Here is a 22,178-nt window from a genome sequence, read left to right as displayed (position 1 = left end):
GCCGACTCAACGCTTCCTGGCCTCCCTCCAGTGGCCGTTGGAGCAGTCCATACAGGCGGCACTTCCTGGCGATCCAGCGCCGCCGGAGACCCCACCGAACCGTCTCTACGTTCCCGCCTCCTGCCGGCAAGAGGCGCTCACGTGGGGGCATTGTTCGCGGCTCGCGGGACATCAAGGACAAGCCCGTACCCTCCAGTTCCTCCGTCGGGCTCTCTGGTGGCCGTCCATGAGGAAGGACGTCCGCGAGTTCACGGCTGCTTGTGATGTGTGTGCTCGCTCCAAGTCCTCCAACCGACCCGGCGCTGGAGAGTTGCAGCCTCTCCCTGTGCCCAAGCGGCCGTGGTCACACATCGGGCTGGACTTTGTCACGGGACTGCCGGCGGTCGACCACCTGGACACTATAATGACTATCATGGACCGTTTCTCCAAGGCCGTGCACTTAGTGGCCCTGGCCGGCCTCCCCACTGCCAGGAGAACGGCCGAACTGCTCCTGGAACAGGTGGTGCGGCTCCATGGTTTCCCTCAGGACGTGGTTTCCGACCGAGGACCCCAGTTCGTCTCACGCTTCTGGAAGGCGTTCTGTCGCCTGGTCGGTGCTTCCACCAGTCTGTCCTCTGGATACCACCCGCAGACAAACGGTCAGACAGAGAGAGCTTACCAGCAGCTTGGACGCTACCTGCGCTGCTTCGCTTCGTCCCAGCCGAGCACCTGGCCCCGCTTCCTCCTGTGGGCGGAGCTGTCACACAACCTCCAGACCTCCTCTGCCACGAGTCTGTCTCCCTTCGAGACCTGTTACGGTTATCAGCCTCCTCTGTTTGATCATCAGGTGCCCGAGGTGGAGGTCCCTGCTGCCCAGACGCTGGTCCGCCGCTGTCGGCTCGCCTGGATCCGGGCCCGTGCGGCCATCACCCGGGCCAACACGGAGTATGCCCGTCAGCATCGCCGCCGCCACCGGTCTGGCCCCGTCTTCCGGTCTGGCGACCAGGTGTGGCTCTCCTCCGCTAACCTGAGGATGCCGGCTGGCTCCCGGAAGCTCACTCCTCGCTTCCTGGGTCCGTTCCCTGTCCTCAAGGTCAACAATCCAGTCACCTGCTGTCTACGCCTCCCGGCTTCTCTCCGGATCCACCCGGTCTTTCACGTCTCCCAGCTTAAGCCGGTGATCTCCTCTCCTCTCCACCCTCCACCGGTCCGGGTGCCTCCGCCCCGCGGTGTTGAGGCGGATCGCACCGACACGGTCCGCAGGATTCTGGACGCCCGCCGCCGGGGACGAGGTTGGCAGTACCTCGTGGACTGGGAGGGGTACGGGCCTGAGGAACGCTCTTGGGAGCCCACGAGCTCGTTTGTCGACCCTGCCCTGCTAACAGACTTCTGGGCCCGCCGTCCTGGGACTTCGGTTGCCGTCCCTAGAGGGGGGGGGTCCTGTCACGAACTCCTCCAGCTGACTGCATTCCATTCATTCCTGCCACTAACGTGGCGACTGACGTCATCACGCCGACACTACTTGAGGAAGTGCCGGCGTTTCATTCATTGCTCAGTCATCGTTCTCACCAGACTTTGTATCGAGTCTCCAGGCTTACCAGCCCTCTAAACCCTCAAGCTACACCTACAGGAAATAACCACGCCGGTTATCTCTGTCTCTCCACGTCTGGGCAACAGAACTCTCAGTCACGCTCAGATCTGCCAACGAACCTGACACGATGTCCCCGGTGAAATGTGATCTTTTGTACCGTTTCTTCGGGTATCTTCATTTCGGTCTGGAGAAAGTTCTTGATTGTATGCTCGCAGTTCTCCGCCCCACCCGTCTGCTCCGGCAGACCTGCGAACACCAGATTATCCCTCATGCTACGGGCCTGAAGGTCCAAAACCGTCTCCTTCAGAGTTTTGTTGTCCTGGGTGATCCGCGTCATTCCCTCTTCCAGGGAAGAAACGGACTCCCGCAGAGACCCGTTCTCAGCAGCGAGCCGCTCAACCTGTTCCTGACTGAACTCCAGAGATGTTCGGAGGTTCTGAAACTCCTGGTGAAGAACCTCGAGCAGATGAAGTTGCCCCTCAAATCCCAGAAGCTGTTCATCTATAGAATCTAATAATTCTAATACGTCCTTCCGGGGAGATGAGGCCTCAGGCGAGTCCTGAGGACGGCTCCTCTTGGTCCCAGCAGGTGTTTCAGCCTCAGCTGCTGATTTCTTCGGACCCATGACGACAAACTCAAAAACTTTGTCAATATAATTTAGTAAACTTTCTGAATTTTCTTCACTTACCTCCAGATTGAGTGAGTTATACTTACCAGATTATTTTTTGCATTGTCAGTAAATAAATTAGGCGAAAATGTGTCTTAATTGTTTGTGGATGTTTGTTAACGAGCTGCCATCAGCTTCAAACGCTGCCGTGTATCCGGTGACCGTCCGTCAGCGCATGCTCACTCTCCTCCTCCTGTGTCTGTGTGTAGCGGATGTTTGGCTCTTAAAAGAGCCGTCTGGCTGTGTCAGCCTACAGTGTGCAAAGAGGCTTTGACTGTATGTCAAAAGCGATGTCTGGAAGATGCTTGTTCCTGAATTGGCCGGTTCGAGAGTCAGCTAGAAACTGAATTAATTGGGAAGTAATTCTTGTTTTAATAAATCACAATGTTATGAGTTTTGGTCAAGTTTGGCAAATCAGAATTTTGCTAATGTAAATATTACATAAACATATTGTTTTTGATTTTTCAAACATCTACTGTGATTACAACAGAAAATGTGTTTTTCAGATTACAGTACTTTTCTGTTGTGTATTTACACCATTTTTATGTAAATTTCATGGTCATTTTTTACTGTGCAGTGATGTATGATGTGCCACCACTTATACAAATATGATAAAGTTTTAATGACTCCCTGAGATTTCTGGCTGGCCCTGTTCTCAATCACAGCTCTTTTACTGCTACTTCAGAAATCCTACGGTTTTCAGTAAACACTTTCCCACAAGTACCGGTGTCATTCGGAAACAAGCTGCAGAAAAATAAAACTGGTTCCCTTTCAGTAGATCTATGGAACTGACAAAGACTTTCCTCCTCTTGGAAACCATTAGCTAACACACGTGTGAAACACTTTTCTCATTCTGTTTGGTCTTTGACTGAAACTTTGAGAGGATCTATAATTACAGGAGCATTTCCATTTACAAGATTTGTTTTACGCCAGCCTCCAACAGGAAGTTGCTAACAAATATCCCTCAGCCTGGAAACGCTTCTCCTTGTTAAGTTACCAGTTGCAATAACAGATTAAATATTAAGTAGTTAAAAGTGTTTTAGGTGAAACTGTCCTGCAGTCTTTCTACCGAATGAGTAAAGAAGAAGAAAAGATCTTTTCTATAGCGCCTCTCAAGATAAAAATCACGAGGCGCTTCAAAAAACAAAAAAAATGTAAAATATAAAAAGAATTTAGAAAATTATTATAGGTATATTTAAAATGAGCAAATAATAGACAATTTTGATTAAAAAGTGTAAAGACAGAGAGAGAGAGTAAAAAAGAAAAAGGGAAATCAGTGGATACTGATGAAGGTGGAATAGGTAGAAAGAGCAGAACAAGGAGAGGGTGATGAAGGTCACACCAAAACCTCCCTGAACAGGTGAGTTTTCAGTTGCTTTTTCAAGGAGACCACTGAGTCCACTGATCTCAAGCTCAAGGGGAGAGAGTTCCAGAGTCTGGGGACCACAGCAGCAAATTATCTGTCACCTTTGGTCTTTTGCTTGTTCCACTGCACAACCAGTAGGCTTTGATCACTGGACCTCAGGGACCTGCTGGGGGTGTAGGGACTGAGAAGATCACCAATGTAAGATGGTGCTTGTCCATGTAAGGACCTATAGACCAGACCTAGGATCTTGAAATGAACCCTGAAGTTGACTGGTAGCTGTTGATGCTGGAGGAGAAGCGGGGTGATGTGGGTGTGCTTGGAGGACTTGGTCAGAAGCCGAGCACAGGCATTCTGAACCACCTGTAGACGGTTCAGGGAGGTTCTGCTCAGACACGTGAAAAGAGAGTTGCCGTAGTCTAAGCGTGAGGAGATGAAGGTGTGGATAACAGTCTCAAGTTCAGAGCAGGACAGAATGGGACTCAGCTTAGCAATGTTCCTGAGATGGAAGAAGGAAGAGCGAACAAGAGAACTGACATGAGAAGCATAGTTAAAATAACCCTTTTGTCTTTTCCGTGTGACAGCGAAGGTTTTCTTTAAACAAACAGACTCCAGCAACAGGTTATGTTCAGTATTTGTTCAAAACTCTGCAACATGTGGAAATGTTCCCTTCAACTTTAAAATTATAAGAAGCTTCCAGGGACTTTTATGTATAATTTTTGAATACATCTAGAAATGCCTAATTAATAGAAAAACACAATCAGTTCACACATTGCCTATTCAGATTACTAATACATTCTTACATAACAGTTTTGCTGCCTAGGCAAGTTTTTTAAATGAAGTCTAACCCAATCAGTGTCTTATTAAAAAATGTTTATCATCTTTCAATGTGGAGTCTCGTTTCACCAATTCCTCCCAGTGGTTGGAAAGTTCTACAGATGAGGATGTTTTTCACATCTGCTGTGAAGTGACTCAGAAGAACAAGGGACAATGCTGTCATAGAAATCTTTGTCAAGTCAACCACCCCCTCAGAAAGCCGATTCAACTCATTCAACAATACAAGAGATGTCTGAGATATGGTTGAGACGACCCAGCAACACGAGGCCAGAAGAACAAACAACCTGAAACTAGAAATTCCACATTTTCCCCGCAAAAAAGCTTCACAGACCATTATGTCTCTTTTCAAACAGCTGTTCCTTATCTAGACTATGGTACCTGAAGAAAGTACAGGCATCAGTTACAAGTGAGTAATTTCCTGTATCGGCTGATAAAGTATACTACAAATATATTTAATTGTTTGTACATAATATTGTAAATGTGAACGTTAAAGTGGATGAATGGATGGATGGATGTCTGTTAGGGACAATAATAGTCATGGCATCGAAGAGAGAGAGAAGTCTTCTAAGAAACAAGAGAGATTAAACAGCCTATTCCAACTGAGTCACCTGAGAAGCGAGCTTTGGTAATCAGACGAACTCTAGTCGAGTAGATGGTGGTAGATGGTGGTGGTGGGGGGTAGGTCGGGTTTTCACAGCATCTGTCTGCATTCCTTCGTGGGGGGTTTGTTGTTGGCATCTCAAGGCTGCCATGGCGTCAGATTCTGATAACAAGACTTTGTTTTGGTCAGGCTGAGATAATTTTCCCCTCTGCCTTCAGTCTGTAACTGATCATTCAAGTCCTCCAGTGAAGCCAATTTAGGTTTTAAACATCTCCACACCGTCCAGTGACCCTCTCCGAGATGACATCCATTTTGCACACTAACTTCGGTATCGCAGCTAGAACATTGTCCAGCTTGCGATTCACCTCAAGTAGCATCCCAGTCTGTGAGGTCTCCACAAGGACGGTGCTCTCCGTGGGTGCGGGTCGCCCTCCAATCGCTCCCGTCTTCCCAAATTTCCAGAAAACCAGACATCGTTCCACTCCAATCAGAAGAAATCCAGTGATCATCAGGCCAAACATCCACACGTCTACGACGTCCTCAATGGACGGCTGGGAGAGGCATACGATCTTCCACTATTTCCAGGAATCCATCATATATCCTGCCGGGTGTGTCCTTTGCGGGCAAGTGGGAGCCCCCTGCTCCGTTCTCATTGTTGAAAAAATCTTATCAATTGCGTTGAATGACCATTTTATCAAATTCATTCCTAAAAAATAGGGTTTTCCTCACATACATAGAGTATGTGAGGATCTGTCAAAATGTCTGAAATGTCATATCCCAACTTCCCCCTCTCTTTGTTTACTGGGGAAGCTGGACGATGTCCCAATTGCAACATCTTTGGTTCACGTGGTTCTGACTGCCATATGCATCGCTAAGAAAACTATCCTCTTGAATTGGAAAAATAGAGAAAGTCTCTGCATTAACCAGTATAGAAATCTTTTGTTAGATCATATTGCACTTGATATAGCCTCTGCTTCCACTTCAGATGAATCTCTCTGGGCTCCTTTGATCGGTTCCATCACATAGCAATGGTGGGGGGCCGTTGATGTTGTCCTGCAGGATGGTGTGGGTGGGGGGGTGTGGGGTCTGAGTTTGGAGTATCCGGATGTTCCCTGGAGGTGGGTTCACTGGGGGTGTCTGGGACTGGGGGGCCGTTGCCCCCCTCTGGAGGTGCTTGGGTTGCCTCGGGGGGTGGACTGCTGGCGGTTGTGAGTAGGGCCTCTTGGGGATCTTGGCGGCGGCCATGGGTCACTGCCTGGCGGCTGCAATGTCCCTGGGAAGGTCTAGGTGGGGGCCTGGGGGCTCGGGGTTTGGGGGTGGCCGGCCCCGTGTGGGGATCTGGGCGGGGCCTTGGGTGTCGGGTCCTGACATGTATGCTGCCGGGAAGAAGGCAGGGACACCAAGCAGTGCCTGGCCCGGGTTCGGGGGCCTCAGGTAGGCCTTGGCTCCTCTGCCGTTCCATCACAGGGGAGGGGGAGGTCCAGGAGGGGGAGGACCCAACCTTACCTGGATGTCCCATGTATTATATATTCTGGAAGTTGTGCAAATGCAGGGACGGGCATAGATATTCTGCTGGGGTGGGGCTGGGTTGGTGCCCTCGGACTCCGTGAGGCTCTGTAATGCTGCTGCTTTGGGCCCTGGCAGGATGGGCTGGGGTCTCCATGCCCTGGGTGGCAGTTTGACAACAAAGGTGCCTATTGGGGCCAGTAGGGGAGCTGGCTCCCTGGAGGGCTAAGCCCAACCAGCCATTCCTCCCCATCCCCGCATATTTCTCTCCTCCTGCTCCCTCACATCATCACACAAACATACACATAGGACCTTGGGGGGTGGGCAAGTCAGGGAGTGCGGGTATGGACCCCATTTCCGCATTCCTGTGGAAACCTGCCCCCCAATTTTATTTGCACCTTATACACTTCCACTGACGACATTCCACACAAACACACACTTGGGGCCTTGGGAGTGAGCACATTCAACAGCATTTGATAGGGGGATATTTCAGCCTCCTCCCGAGTGCCGGTTCCCACTTCCAATTTTAAACTGCACTTAGACACTGATGGCTGAGGGTGTAAGTGGGGTGGTGCGGTGGCATCAGCTGGCATATGCTGGATGATGCCCGCACTGCCCACTCACCACAGCCATGGAATACACCTCATGATCACACAAACACTATATTGGAGCAGGCGGAGGGAGACTAGGGGTCTTAGCCACCTCTGTTGTTGCTAGGCTTCCTGGGGTTGGAGGCTAGGAGGGAGATCTGGCCGTCTGGAGTGGTGGGTTGCTGTGCTCAGTGTTGGGCGGGGGAGCCTGCTCATCAGCACCCCAGCAGAAAGGGTCAAACTCTGGTTACCGGTGATGGTTGTACCCAATGTGCAGCAGTACCGGGACCAGAGTGAATAGGGTGTGTATGGGGAGCATGAGTGGGTGTCCGGCGTGCATTTTTGTAAGTCTTGGGTTGTATGTGCATGTGTGAGCATGAGGGAGGGAGCGTGTGACTGTGTTTGTGTATGACTGTATATGTCAGGTGGGGCCTTTGGGTCCTCCCCTCTCCTGGAACTTCTCTTGATGATATAGATCTCTGTCCCCCCTCCCCCTGCCACACCTGGTGTGGGGGCTTGTGCCTTGGTCTGCCTGAGTGTTCGGGGCAACCGGGTCTGGGGGTTTAAGATTTTGGCATCTGCCTGTTAGATCCCGGTGGCTGCCTGGTGGGGTCTGGGTCCCTGGGCTCTGCTGGGTCCCCGGCGGGGGTGGTCGCCCCTGGGTCCCGGGTCGCTGGGTCCCGGGCTCGGCCGGCTAGGGGGTGGGAGGCTGCGGGCGGGCCTGTGGGCTTGCCGCTGATATCTCCGGGAACTCTGCCGGCTGCTGGTTGTGGCCCCCCGGGGCGATCCTCTGTGCCTCTCGAGGGGGGCGGGGGCCTTCCCAGTCTCCTTGGGGTTCCTGTGTTCTGGTGCAGCGCCTGGATCTCTGGGACTTGGAGCCCCCCCCCCCCCCCCCCCCCCCCCCCCCCCCCATCTCCTGCGCATCTTTGGGGGTTAGATCTGTGGTCCCTCACACTCTCTGTTGGGCGCTCCTATAGAAAAACCTTAAATAAATCAGCGCGTGTACACACACAGGTGCTCACATGGTGCTCTCAAAAGTATGGGCTTGGGCACGTTAAACACAGGTCTTAAGACTATGGTGGGCACTTAATGTGTTGTGATTTATTATCGTGATTCTTCAGTTAAGCAATGTTGATTATATATAAATATATATTTTTTCTTTTAATCAAGTTGACGCAGTGATAGGTAGATCTTGTTGTATTGTTGTTGTGTCCCTTTTTTTGTGTCCCTTTGTTTTTTTTAAATCTTTTTTCTGCAGGTCTGGAAGCAGACTCTTGTTCATTATGGTTTGTTTTTGTGGAACCCCCCCCCCCCCCCCCCCCCCCCTCTCCCCACCTTTTCTTTTCCTCTCTCTTTCACCTCTGTCTCCGTGTCTGGTCGGAATCACAAAGCATTCAAAATAACAATTAAGTTTTAAGTATCAGGCGTGACATTAAAAGCAAATGCTTTGATGCTCCACCTGAGAGTAAATCTGTAAGGCTTGTCACCAGCATTCAGACATCAATTCTGCTTGCTTCACAGCCAGACAGGACACGGTAATAAATAAATAAATAAATAAATAAATAAATAAATAAAAGGTTTTTTCAGAAGAAGTGCAGAGAAGCGCTCTTTGGGTAGACAGGACAAAGAGCCTTGGGAAAAAAGATAAGGGAGCAAAAAGAGAAGCGTCTGTTCTCTGCGAGTGCCGGAAAAGAAGTGAATATATATATTCAAAGAAAGAAAAGAAAAGATTATATATATATGTATATATATATATATATACACACATCCATATACAGTGTATATATATATATATATATATATATATATATATATATATATATATATATATATATATATATATATACATACATATATATATATATATATATATATATATATGTATATAAATAAATATATATATATATATATATAGAGAGAGAGAGAGAGAGAGAGAGAGAGAGAGAGAGAGAGAGAGAGAGAGAGAGAGAGAGACAGAGAGAGAGAGAGACAGAGAGAGAGAGAGAGAGAGAGAGAGATAATGTCACGTAGCATTCATGGACTCGTCTATCTTGACTCACGACAGGGAAGGCTGTTGTTGGTTTAGGGTATCCAACAGTCTAAGCTAGCCGTTAGCATTAGCTACTTCAGGCCAATCCTCAACTCTGATGTGGCTCATTTCTACTTCCTGAAACTGTTCCTGAGCTCTGTTTCCCCAGAGTACGACTTACAAGGCTTCATTACTACTAGAGACCACTGCAAATGTATTGATTAAACAAGGGATCCCCATATTTAAAGAGCTCATAACAAAGTTAGATGGTTGAATTGTTTCAGAGTTCTTGAGCTGCTAATGACCTCTGACAAATAACTAGATGCTGTCAAGTGCTTAATTAGTAATTGTTCAAAAATATATCTATTTATGTCAAGCTTTTAAACACCATTGTTGTTATTGTTTTATCTGAAGATCTGAATAAAGATGTACTGAGGGAGAGAATGCATTCATCTAGAAAACATTTAGTAATTATTTAAAGATGCAAGCCTTAATAAACTTTAATTGTTTTATTGCACAAATAAATTAATGCATGAGAGAGCTTCAATGCAGAAACCACACAAAGACATTCTGTTTTACAATGAGTTCAAACATTATAAATTAAAAAAACATAAATACTTATTTACACATTCAAAGTGTTTGTGTTGATATATTTTGAAAATAAATATAACAATAAATATATAAATAATGCAAAACATTGTGGACTTCATGCAGTTTAAGATGACTTTTGAATTAGCCATCTATCTATGCATCCACTAAGACACAAAAGTTACATCCATATAAACACACATCTTTAGTTTTCTTTTCCCTCTTTTGATGTTTGTCAGTATGAAAAGCAAAGCACAGCTTGGGTTAGACAAGTTGACTTGAACATGATCAGCCATGTAGACAGTCTTCGCTAAGAGACACTCAAATCATGGAGTTCTTCAGTCTGTCAAAGATCTGTTGGACTTTGATAGCAGGGACACAGCCTTCTCTCACAATGGTGATGACTCCTGAACGAAGGTTAGAAGAGCTTCAGTTAGAAACTTGACCTTAAACAGCCCCAGTAGGAAGAAATCATGGCCCCTTACCTTCATCAATCCTCAGGCAGTTGACCACAGTTGAAGCAACTACTTCATTCGAGTCACCATCACAAAGTACTCCTTGGATCTTGTGTCCCAGTCGACTGCAGCAAAAGAAGCAGTTTGAAACAGTAATTAGTGTATGGTGCTAAAAGTGTTAGAGATGTGTTGTTTGTTAGTTTGCATTAAACTTCTTTGAGGAGACTCTTACTTAATGACCATGCTGTGGTGGGTGCTGTCTGATTCTCCACTGGGATTGGCTGATGTTATGGCCAGGGGTCCAGTGATGTCACATAGGTGGCAGGTCACGGTGTGGTCTGGGACACGGATCATGATGCTGTCTCTGGTACCAACACGGTCATAAGCAGGTCCAACTCCTACAGAAATGAGGTTAAAGTTCACGTAAAAACTGAATACTGATACAGAATTCTGCCACTCAACATTCAAACACTCTACACTGCTGACCTAGTCTGTAAAGCCAGTCTCCTTTGCTGACAATGCAGCTGATGCCTCCAGGATACACATTCCTCATGAACTCCCACAGCAGAGGGCTGAGAGGAGGCCTGGCTGCAACCAGCTGTTCCACACTGGAGATGCAAATGCATATAGGCTTCTCTGCAGGTCTGTCCTGCAAAAGGTCCAATTCAACAAGATGGTGACTTCATGAAAATGTATATTGCTGTTAAACAAGCCTCCTCTATCTTCTTACTTTAATGTTGTAGATTTTTTCTATCGCCTGAGGATTCTTGCAGGAAGCAGCCAGAGCGTACACAGTATCTGTGGGAATACCACACACACCCCCGTCCTCGAGAAGTCGAGCTATCTTCAACAGACCGCTGGTGAGACGCGAGCTAGCCACCGGACAGGACGGCTCGTCACAAGCTTCCTGTTTCACTTTTTCCTAAAACAACACACACACACATTTTTATTAATTATTCATGCTGATTCTTAAAGGTAGGTCAATCTAAACTTCAGTCATTACCTTTATTATGGGAGGACCCATTGGGATCACTCTTTGTGAGAAGATGCAGTTCATCAGTGAAGCCAAGGTGCCATAAAAGCAAATGATGGATACCAATGCAAGCATGGCAACTGCAATACATCGTTTCTGGATGTTAGACTTTATTTGTTCTGATGAGAGTCAGTATCGTAAATACATAAAGTTTATAACAGGCGGTTTTAACTCACTTTCAAGTTGGTATGGAAGTCTATGCAGGGTGGAGAGAAGGAAGCAGACAAGAACAACCTCCATGATTGTTGTTAGAAACAACAGAACCACGTTCCTATAAGCAGCTAATAGAAGAAACAAAAGTACAAAATTATGAATGAATAAAAATTGTGATTTCCAGCGCTGAAAGCAGATACTAGACCTTACCAATCAGCATGAGGAAGGCATTAATGACCAGTAAAGCAACGCCTCCAGCTGTGAATCCATAGGCTGCCAGGACGGGGAGCTGAAGCTGAAAACCTGTAGAACAATAACTCCAGATGAGAATATTATTCAAATCAGTCAGAAAAAATTTATTTTGCTCATACTTTATGCTGACATACCTGCAAATCGAAACCACGTCCAAGTTGCCCATAGAACCACGTAGATGGATGAGATGACTGATCCAAACCGGCCCTCTCCGGTGACTTGTAGCCTGCTGACATAGGTCTGAATGATGCCTCCAGAGATGAGGACCCAGGGGACAGTCAGATGAAGGAATGAAGGGTTCCCACTTGACACTTCTGAATGAAGAGCTGAAAGTGCTGCAACCCCGTTGGTGAGATAAAACAGAGCATCTGAGGCCTGGTCACTGTTGGGCAGCTCTTTTTGTTCTCCCTGTTGAGACCTTCTACACATCAGAGCTCTCTTCAGCTGCTCGGAGGAGACCGGCTGTGGTCCCACAGGGATTAGAGACTTCTCTGCGATGGTGTTTATGAGGCGTGAGAAGGTACCGTAGACTGAGACTGCAGTGAAGAGAGAGCAGGCTACACCAAAGAAGATGTAGTAACCCTGCAGGGGGATCTGGGGGATTGTTGAGACTGTGAGCAGAACAAAGAGCAAGTTGTGGATCAGCTCCAGAGTGTCCATGTTCAGGCTTCCCACACAGAGCACCAAGCCTGCCACCACAAAGAACCAGTCTCCCACCATGGCTTCCCTACCAGCAACAACTTGACTGTGCTCCACAATCAGGGCAGATGCCACAAACTCATCCCAAGCCTTGATCAGCCAATACATGGCATGAATCCCAAATTTTGTAGTGTGGTAGCTATCCTGGCGCAAATGAGTGTAGTAGCTGGAGAACAGCTGGGCGACTGAGATGATTGATACCCATGCAACTCCTAAACCAAACGATTTCATGTACCCAAAGCTGTAGAAGGCAACGATGAAGGGAGCAATAGAGTCACAGAAGAAACCCAAGGCCATGGGCTCTGCATATTTTGTGTTCTTCTTCTTCTCTTGACCAGGTTTCTGAGCACCTGTTGAGTTGGTGGTTCCTAGCAGGAGAACATTAAAGAGGGGGGTCCCAAAGCCTTTAAGAACTAGACGTTGAGTCAGCCCTTTGATGAGTAGAGCAGCTGAACCATAGATGGCAAAGATCAAAATGAGCAGCTCCAGAACCCCAGAGACCACCAGAGCCCAAGGGCCTGTCACCAGAGCTGCTGCTTCAAAGATCAAAGTGGCCGTGATGGCTCCAAAAACAAAAGGCATGATGTAGTTGACCGTGGCAGAGCAAAATGCCAGGATAAAGGACAGAAGGATATAAGGGATCAGACCAGCAATGGCTGACTCTTCTATGGACACACATAAGTGGCACTGTGTTGAGTTTTGAAGAGAAGTGTTGACCATGATGTTGGTGGTTGAACCATTGAACATGTGCTCTGATACTGGTGGTATAGTCTGATTGTTAAATAAAGCACCATAGTAGATTCTGGTCGCCCCATAGCTACCCCAAAGGGCAGCGTAGCCGATGAAGGCAGTGCCACTCAGGTGATCGTACTTTCTAAAGGAGAGCAGTCCAGCCACCAGCTGGCACAAACCACCAATCAGGATGAGATGAACACCTGGAAGAAGTGTTGGAAACTGCTGTAAGCCACCTTCACAGGTTTATATATGAATAGATATTTGTGTTTATGTCAAGAGTTTTACCTGCAAGTATGTTCTCCACTCCAACTGGTTTAATGCCAGTGTGAGCTGTGCTGAAGTTCTGTAGAAGTACAAGGAATGCGCTGATCCCATTGGATAACATTCCTAACACTCCTGGTTCTCCATAGAAACTGGCAGGAAAACCGTCTGAGGCTGCCATGGTGTTTCTGTAGACAATCCAGTCAGTACAGGTAACATATGATAAAAGTCTAAAATGGTAATCCTCAACAACAACATTTATATATGAATTTTAATATGACTGTATAATATAATATAATATAATATAATATAATATAATATAACATAAAACGGTCCTTGCCTGTCATAAGTAGGCTGAGCCACTCTTGTCATGTAACTAATGTAAAAGTCATTTATTACGACGCTCCTCTAACAGGCTCTCTGAAGAGGAAGAATTTATTCTAAATGAAAACAATTTTATCAATAGAATAATACCCCTAACATTACTGTTATTTTCATATTGTTGAAAAACTACAGGATATTGCAATAATAGTTTTAATATTTATAAATAAGCTCTTGTCAGGGAGCATCCTTTATGCAGATTTAGGTCTGATTCAATCTACAAAGTAGAGTATATAATAATCTAGCTACAGGTTTAAGGATTTTTGATGGGTGACATGCAGAAACAAAATATTTACTCCTGTCAGCAATAAAAGAAAGAACAAAGTTTTACCTGTTGAAGTTGTTTAGACTGATGGAAAGCTGAGTTGTGCTGAAGGAGGGACGAAGGTTTGCCTTAAATATGATCTGTTTGTGTAAAGGAGGAGTTACTGAGAATTCCCCACTCTGTCACACAGCAGCATACTTACAGGTGACATCACTGCCTTTCACTTTACACAAAAGTGGCTTTTCCTCCTTCTTTCTCCTTCCTCCCCCTCAAGGCTATTGATGATGGTGAACGTTACACCACAGATAATGACCCGGGTGGAAAAGCCTCATTCTGATGTGATACAGGATTGCAAAAGGAACCTGCCCTTCCTGCTCCTTTGGTGTTTCCGGTCATTGTAAGTCCTGGACTATATAAGGCAGGTGGATTTTCAGCCACAAAAGCGTCAGCACCCTTCACTGCTGTTGAGGGTCTGACCTCATGAGGAAATTACTATGCAGTGATTTTCTCCAAAATGACTGTGCTTAAATTGCTCTGAAAAGCAAATAATCACATCAGCGCCAAGAAACTTCATTTCCCATGATGCTTTGCACACGGAAGCATTGGGTGATGTCACCGCCTAGTACCAGAAACACGTTCTGCGCATGTGCGGGAAGCCGTGGAGCTTTTCCCGCGAACTAAGACCATAAATCTTCAGCAGAGACAAAGAAACCTCGTTCTTTTGCCCAGGATACCTGGCGGTAAGGACACGCTTGTCGAACGCTCCGACAACTTGAGCACGCGGAAGCTCTAAGTGCCCAAGTTGAACCCACGCAACCGCTGGAAACTACACTCAACTCCATCGGGACCTGACTGGGAACGAGCGGAGCTCCATTCAGCTCTCAGAGACGCTGTAATTTGTCAAACTCAGCACAAAAGAAACTTCGTCCTCTTTGTGTCCAGCCCGTGGAGAAACACACGTGGAGCCAAACAACGGAGAAAGCATCAAACCGACGGATGACGCTGAAAACTGCGGAGAAAAACGGAGAACCGTCAAATCATAACAGCGGGGACGCCTTGCTGCTCATCTGGTGATCAGAAAACTCATTTTTTTTCTCTCCTTTTCTTCTCCCGTTTCCTCTATAGTCCAGAATAAGCAATAAAACCGCGCTATTGCTTAAAAAGTAGCTTCGTGTTTTCCTCTTTCGCTCCCAAAACACGTCCGCCGGGTCATTTTGAAAGAATAAACTGCTTATTGATCATCGCTAATATCTTTAGTCGTCAGCTCTGGCCAGGCTGCCGACTCCTTTTAGATTAAATAATTTACAAGTGACCCTTTTGTTGTTTGTTAACTTTTGAAGTGTTTGAGTTAAGTTTTACTGTGATTCTAAGCCACTAAGTGTTCGGGAAAGTAGAAAACTTTACACATCCAGGTCTCCTGTTGAATGCGAGGGGAGGGGAAGAGCCCCACACACACTCACAGCTCACTCCCCCCACCTACTCTGGGGAAACAAAGACCCATTCATCTCACACACACACACACACTCACTCACACACACCACACAAACACCTTGAACATTATTTTGAATATACATCCTTTTATTATATCACATGGTTATTATTCATTTATGCCACTGTTTATTCATTTGACAAATTGTTAATTAAACGTTATAAAATTCAGATTTTCGTCTCCAGTAGCTTTGTTGTGTCGAAGAGAAGTCTCTGCTCCAAGGATTCTACCAACTTCAAGAAAGACTGATAAGAGTTTTGGATTCAATTTTTCCCCGGTTAAAGGGGAATGGTGCCCCGTATATCTAAGAATATCTTAATTAATTAATAAATCAGTAAATATTCCCATATTTACAGAATTTATTGAAGAATCCAAAAGTAAGTTGAAGCTTACTAATTGTTCGCTCCTAATAACCCCAACATTAATTGGTGCGCCCGTGTGAGGCTTGGATACACAGAGATTTCTATCCGGCACAAACAAACAAATAAATCCAAAGAGCTTGAATTAAAAATAATCAGTTGTTCAGCCTTGAACCAGCAACAGAGTGGTGCTGATTTCGCTGAGCAGGAAGCTGCATCGAACTCTCACCAGTAACTCAGTGCTTCTTTAAAGGTGCAACGTGTAAATTAATTCTGGTTGACTTTTAGGTTAAAATTCAGTTTTTCCTTAAAGGTGCAACGTGTAATTAATTCTGGTTAACCTTTTAGGTTAAAATTCAGTTCTTCATTAAAGGAGACATAACATGAAAAACCCACTTTTTAATCCATTAACACAGTGTGTTTCACATTTTAAGTGTCTAAGTGAGCAAAAAGGCTTATATTATTCACTGGAGTTGCTATTTAGATATTTAATAATTAAGTTTTGGGCATATTTGTCCACCCGTTCAGTTTTTACATAATCTATTACATCAGTAATTAATTTAGTGAGGATAACTACCAAATATGGTAATGGCCCTCGGCTAAACACAGAGCCAATCCGCCATTTTTTCTTCTCGCTAAGATTTTTTGTAGTCCTATTGGAAAAATGCAGAATGTCTGGTTATTTTAGCCACACACAGCTCAAAACTGTTCCTCGTTTTAAGGAAGGGTGGTGTGGCAGTATTTAAACCCAGGAGCTGATGACACTACTGCTAAAAAAACACAGAAGAAAAAGTAGTGTGTTTGTGTTTGTGTGTGTGTGTGTGTGCGCGCGCGCGCGCGCGTGGTTCGTTCTTTCGTGTCTTCAGGCTAGTAAGTACTGAGGGCTTCATCTATCTAAAAGGAGTCATTTTTATCTGAATGTGGCAGCACCGGGACACAGCAGCAGAGCGGTAAGCTTCATATCACTCTAAAATGTCGACAAACTTTACTTTAGATTTACGGGCATTAGCAGCACTAAAGCATTAGCATCCGGCTTGCTATCGCTAGCACAGTATGCTAGTAAAGTTAGCACCCAGATTAATGCGGATTTGGCTGATTTTCGTGGAATAAAACGTGATTTCTGATCAACGCCTTCTTTTACACCAGATGATAACCTCCCACTGATTGTAACAGCAGAGAGCCTGTGTGTTATTCTACGTGAGTGTGATGTAATCTTAGCATCCAGTAAATAAAGTCCCATATCAGCTAAAATGCAGCGTGACAAAGTCATTAAAGTGCGTCAACACAGTGGATTTAATAGAGTAGTAAGTCTGTCTGCACTGCTCTCTAATGAGCTTCCTTTCATAAGGAATCATTTGTATAATTTTAGTGTCACTATTTTATTACATTTGTAAGAATATGAAGTCACTGCAGCAAAGTGAACTTGTGAACAAACACAAACGTGACTATAAACATGAAAGCTAAAGAAACGACTTTCCTAAAGCTGCTTGTAAACAAAATATGTCATTAAAGTTATTGTCTATCATTGCAGAATATGACGATGACATCATGGAACTGGTCTTTGGAAAAGTTTTCCCTGAACCAACTCCGTTTCTAGATGAGGTAGAGAAGATCTGCATCTCACCAACCCTCTGGTCTCAGTATTCAGACAACGGAGGTCTCCCACTGTTATCCAGGACCAGTTTGAAGCCCACATACTGCCCCTCCCTCATCATCAGGAAACATCAATCCGTATCCTGAGGACAACAGAAGACGGCAGGAGGACAGGAACTCTGAGACCTAGACACCACCAGCACCGAGACACAAATTACCTGTGTGCACAACGCCTGTTTAACTACTAAAGCCTGTTTATTATATTGTTCTACTTATTTGCTGTGAGGTTAATACTTAGAAAATTTGTATATTAATGTAAACAATTAAAAAAAATCACTGATTGTATGTTTTCTTTTAGATGTAATGGTCCAAACTCAGCCTTGTAGACATTTATTGCATCCTGTAGGTAAATACACAGAACAGGCTCAGGTCCAGGATGACCCAGCATGCTCTTCTTCCATTCTGGCTGTTAGGGATTTTATCAATAACTCAATGCCTACTGATGTTTTCACCTAACGGTATTTATTTAGAATGCAGGTAAGATTTAACTATATTTGTTAGCAAAGCAGACTGATCTTGGGAATTTCACTGCAGCACTGATGTCCACCTCTCTGTACACATTAGAGAGAATTACCACTTTACAGCTAAACACATTTAATAAAGATATAGGCTACGCATTGCAGACAATAAAAACAAAGTTGTAAGCATTAGAATTATAATGATCACATTAAAGAACATTTGGAGGAATGTTCTTTATTTTTGACTCGAATCTCAAATCTTTAAATTAAAATGTAACTGCTTTTTATCCATTTTCAGCCATTAAGACACCCAATATTAAATAAGACTACTTATAAAATTATTTATAATTATATGTATGTATATATATAGATAGAGATCTTAAAAAATTTATTCTTTTAATGGTGTTTTAATGAGCTGTATCATTTTTTAAAACGTTTTTTATAGAAATAAATAAGCAAGCAGCATTCCTTGTGTGTGTGTGTGTGTGTGTGTGTGTGTGTGTGTGTGCGCGCGCGCACACGTGCCTGCTAGCTTGTCCCTCCGTCGGCCGTGACGGGTGTGTGTGAGTGACTACAGACAAATGCATGAGAGAGTTAGCAGCCTTGAAACAGCTTGATGAACTACCCTCCCCACATGTTTTAAAAATGCTAATATGCTATGCTAAATCTGCTATGCTAAATAATGATTTCTCTATAGAACTACAAAGTCCGACTAGGGGAGGAGAGTACAGGTCTGCACTATGGAGGGGGGCGGAGTTTACAGCTCCTCCTCCAGTTTAAAGAGACAGTACCCAAAAACGGCTCGTTCTCAAGACTCTCCTCAGAACAGGGGTAGATGAGGGTCTGTAGAGCAACAATAATGAGGAAATCAGACCAAAGAACTGCAGTTCCACTGTATTTAGACCCCAACTGAAGGATTTAGATGTAAAAAGGAATAACTTAAAAGCATGTTATGTCTCCTTTAAAAGGTGCAGTGTGTAAGTAATTCTGACTAACCCTTTTAGGCTAAAATTAACTGCTAATTTAGCGACTTTAACTCACAGTGGCTATTATAACTAACTGAAACCTTCACTCAAAAACTGATAACACCCTGTTTGCTAATATTCTGAAGGAATAACTAGCATATTTAACACTGCAAGTGTTGTAAGACGTTGCTACGGCAACGCACCAGCTTGTGCTAAAATACTGAAAGGAATAGTATTTTAAGCGTCAGTCACGGCATTCCGTGCAATCTTAAAACGCTAAAACCTGTGCGCACAAAGGTTAATTTAGTGTTTTTCTGCTACAAAGCTAGCAGTTGCTGCCCAAAAGGTGCAGCTTGAGCTATCTGCAGAAGCTCTACTAGGCTATTTTTGGTTCGGTTGTTAAAAATGGAGGGACAGAGTAGTGAACTGACCAACTCCCAGCAACCAGGTGGCGCTGCGGCCCACGACTATGAACCTGGCCTACTTTCTGGACAAATATTGTCCAAACTGGTCGCGGTTGCTCGAGAACCCGACTACCCTTCTAGGGATTTCACTGAAGAACAGCGTAGCGTCGAGCTAGAAGCTGTAATCGATCAAATAGAAAACCCGGATGGTACAAAACCAATCCAGGTCACTTAGCTAAGTTAGCCCTGATCCTCTATCAGAGAGGACTCCAACGTGGTCAGAAGATCATGAACCTCCAGAGTATGCTAGCTGAAAAACAGCGAAATGGAAGGCTGATCGAGGAAGACAACACCAGCACCGATTCTGGGGAAGATGGGGAGAAGACCCCGCCCCCTTCTGCTGATGACAACAGAATGTGGGAAGGGGGGGAACACCGTGACTCTGAGGCTGAGCCAGAGTGCTCTCCCACACCGGTACGAAAGCAAGCCGGCAAAGCCAACCAGGGTCCGCCCAGGACGATCGCCAAAGACCAATTGGTTTCCTCCACCCAAGGTAGCGAGGGACCGCCGTCCCGCCGTAAAGGTAGGCTACCTCCTGATACGTCTCCATACGATAATCAACAGTATGTGGTGTGGGACTCGCTGGACGGACGCACGCCGCAGGGGAGAGATGAAGCTTATCTGTCCCAACCTTCGGCCCCGTTCCCTACACACACTATAGGGCATTCAGGACCATCTAGGGGCCGATGGCAGTTCCCCCTCGAACCCCAGGTTGGACCACCACCCTCATCTTCACGGCCTTCTCAATCAGTGAGAAGTCGACCAGCTGAGCGGCACCTCTATTTAGACCGCTCCCCCAGTCCACGAAGGGTGCAAGGTGCCGATTGGGGTTATGCACCCCAAGCTGCACCTCAACCATCCACCCATCCTAGCTACTCCGGTATTCGGCATGCCGGTAACCAGCTGCATGACCAAGCATCATACGCCAGTCTGTACCCGGACAGAGCGTATTACGCAGAAGCCCCAGTTGAAAGACGCAGGCTGCACTACGCAGACGTGCCCCGGGAGGAGGACCTCCCAGGACACCCACGTGACGTGCCAGCAGCCCGTCACAGCATGCCGAACCCCGATTTGGGCCCCAGGAGTCAACATTGGGAGCCCAGAGCACACCAGCGATATCCAGCACCCTCTGAGACAGACCGTGGGTCAGAGTCAGAGGATGACGCGCCGTACCGTGAGTCAGGGCTCCGTGTACGTCAAATTGAATCGCTAGCTAAAGACATAGAACGCTTTGATCCTAACACCAATGAATCCAACGTTGACGATTATCTCAGGGAGATAGAACGTTGTCTGCTTGATCTTCCAGCACCTTCTTCAAGGGAAAAGCTCAAGCTAATTTGGAAAACCACATCTAGAACGGTGCACGGTTTCATGGAAACTCTACCACCTGACGTTCGAGATCGGTACTCCTCGCTCTGCCGAGCGTTGAGGGATGAATACGCCACGTATGCAGACTCCGTGTCAGCAACAATGGGGGCCTTCTCCATCAAACACGGGAGAAACGAACCCCCCAGAGAGTATTATCGCCGACTCAAAAGTGCTTATTTCCAAGGTCGAAACGGCCCTGGGCTCGAGGAAGACCCTGCCTTCAGATCCCTGTTCATTCACAACCTGCACGAGTGTGTTCGATCCGAAGTCTCAATGTATTGTCGGATGAAAAAACTGACAACTCAGGAGATTAGGAGATACGCTCAACAGGCTTGGGAAGCCGGTGGGAAGCCCCAAAAGCCTGACGCACATCACCGCGTCATGCACCTAGCTCCCGACGCCGAGCCGCGTTTGGAGCTCGAAGGCACAGAAGCTCCACCCACTAAGCCAAAATCTGCTAAACCTAGACCTGCTAAACCGCAAGAGCAGTCCCAATCTCCTCGACAGGGGAAGGGGGGTGCTGATTGGCCGCCTAGGTCTGGACAATCAGACAGGAAGTGGCCCAACCAAAACCAACGGCAGGCAGGTCGGAACAGTGGAAGGTTTAAGGAGCCCCGCCAACAGGTAAGTCCCGAACGCAAGTCCGCAGGTGAGTACTTGACCAAAGCCGACCTCCAGGAGATGTTTCAGCAGTTCCTAGCTAAACAGAAGGAACAGCTGAGATCTGCAGATGAGACCCCTGCACCAAAGTCTTCTTCTAAGAAGCCAGACCCAGAGCCAACGTCCGCATGACTAGGCGTGGCTCAACCTCCCAGCGTGGCCAGGACCTACCTGATCAGCTGGGGGAACACTACTGGTAGATCACAGGAGTCTCCTGAAATCTACCCCCCAGAGAAACCTGATACTAAATTTCTGAAGTTCCTTGGTGACTTAACAAACCATGATCATGCTCGCCGTTTGTATTGTAGCACCAACGTAGGTGGATGCATACAGGTTGATGCTCTGCAGGATACTGGCTCAGAAATCACCCTGATATGCTCCACACTGTTCCATCGCTTGTCTGACACCATGCGGTCGCTCGGGAAACCAGTCCAGGTAGAACCCTGTGACCTGAAAATCACCAGCTACACCCAGACCCGGGAGTGTATCACTCACCGGGCGTGGCTGGACATCACCTTCCAAGACATGACTCTGGTTCACCCGTTTTATGTCTGCCAGCTAGACACTGAACCACTTCTCATTGGTCAGGACCTGCTTGAACGTCTAGCTCCCCTCATCGACTGCCAGACGGGTCAACTGTGGGCCCAGGTGGACACACCTAAGCCCTGGAACCCGGATAGCAGCCGACCATCCTCCATTCTTGAAGTCAGCATAAGTGAGCCGCAAAACCCTTGTTCCAAGGTCATGCCCCTCCCTACGGCTCCCACAGACGAGGAC

The 22,178-nt window shown here is 46.3% G+C and overlaps 3 protein-coding genes across 4 annotated transcripts; 1 reads left to right on the top strand and 2 right to left on the bottom strand.

Moving 5' to 3' along the window:
- Positions 1 to 9,705: 9,705 nt before the first annotated feature.
- Positions 9,706 to 13,570, bottom strand: LOC139072188 (uncharacterized). Its single transcript, XM_070555573.1, has 4 exons — positions 13,364 to 13,570; positions 11,779 to 13,278; positions 11,603 to 11,695; positions 9,706 to 11,520 (listed from the first exon to the last, which is right to left on the bottom strand). The coding sequence occupies exons 1-4, from the start codon at positions 13,518 to 13,520 to the stop codon at positions 11,369 to 11,371; spliced, it is 1,902 nt and encodes a 633-aa protein (XP_070411674.1). The 5' UTR covers positions 13,521 to 13,570; the 3' UTR covers positions 9,706 to 11,368.
- LOC129160706 (threonylcarbamoyl-AMP synthase-like) lies at positions 10,073 to 11,314 on the bottom strand. Its single transcript, XM_054737706.2, has 6 exons — positions 11,210 to 11,314; positions 10,937 to 11,128; positions 10,693 to 10,855; positions 10,439 to 10,604; positions 10,237 to 10,331; positions 10,073 to 10,158 (listed from the first exon to the last, which is right to left on the bottom strand). Exons 1-6 carry the CDS (start codon positions 11,312 to 11,314, stop codon positions 10,073 to 10,075), a joined length of 807 nt encoding a protein of 268 aa, XP_054593681.2.
- Positions 13,571 to 14,353: 783 nt separating the features above from the next.
- LOC139070372 (uncharacterized) lies at positions 14,354 to 21,535 on the top strand. 2 transcript variants are annotated; one of them, XM_070552534.1, is made up of 2 exons: positions 14,354 to 15,055; positions 17,365 to 21,535. In XM_070552534.1, the coding sequence occupies exon 2, from the start codon at positions 19,602 to 19,604 to the stop codon at positions 21,531 to 21,533; it is 1,932 nt and encodes a 643-aa protein (XP_070408635.1). In that variant the 5' UTR covers positions 14,354 to 15,055; positions 17,365 to 19,601; the 3' UTR covers positions 21,534 to 21,535. The 2 variants fall into 2 exon arrangements, with proteins under 2 accessions (XP_070408635.1, XP_070408629.1); XM_070552528.1 differs by having other exon boundaries at positions 14,354 to 16,783.
- Positions 21,536 to 22,178: the final 643 nt, after the last annotated feature.

Source organism: Nothobranchius furzeri, chromosome 1 (genome assembly GCF_043380555.1).
Source record: "Nothobranchius furzeri strain GRZ-AD chromosome 1, NfurGRZ-RIMD1, whole genome shotgun sequence".
NCBI classification, from domain to species: Eukaryota; Metazoa; Chordata; class Actinopteri; order Cyprinodontiformes; family Nothobranchiidae; genus Nothobranchius; species Nothobranchius furzeri.
The sequence above is the reverse complement of the archived record's forward strand: the minus strand, read 5'-3'. Positions and strand labels throughout refer to the sequence as shown.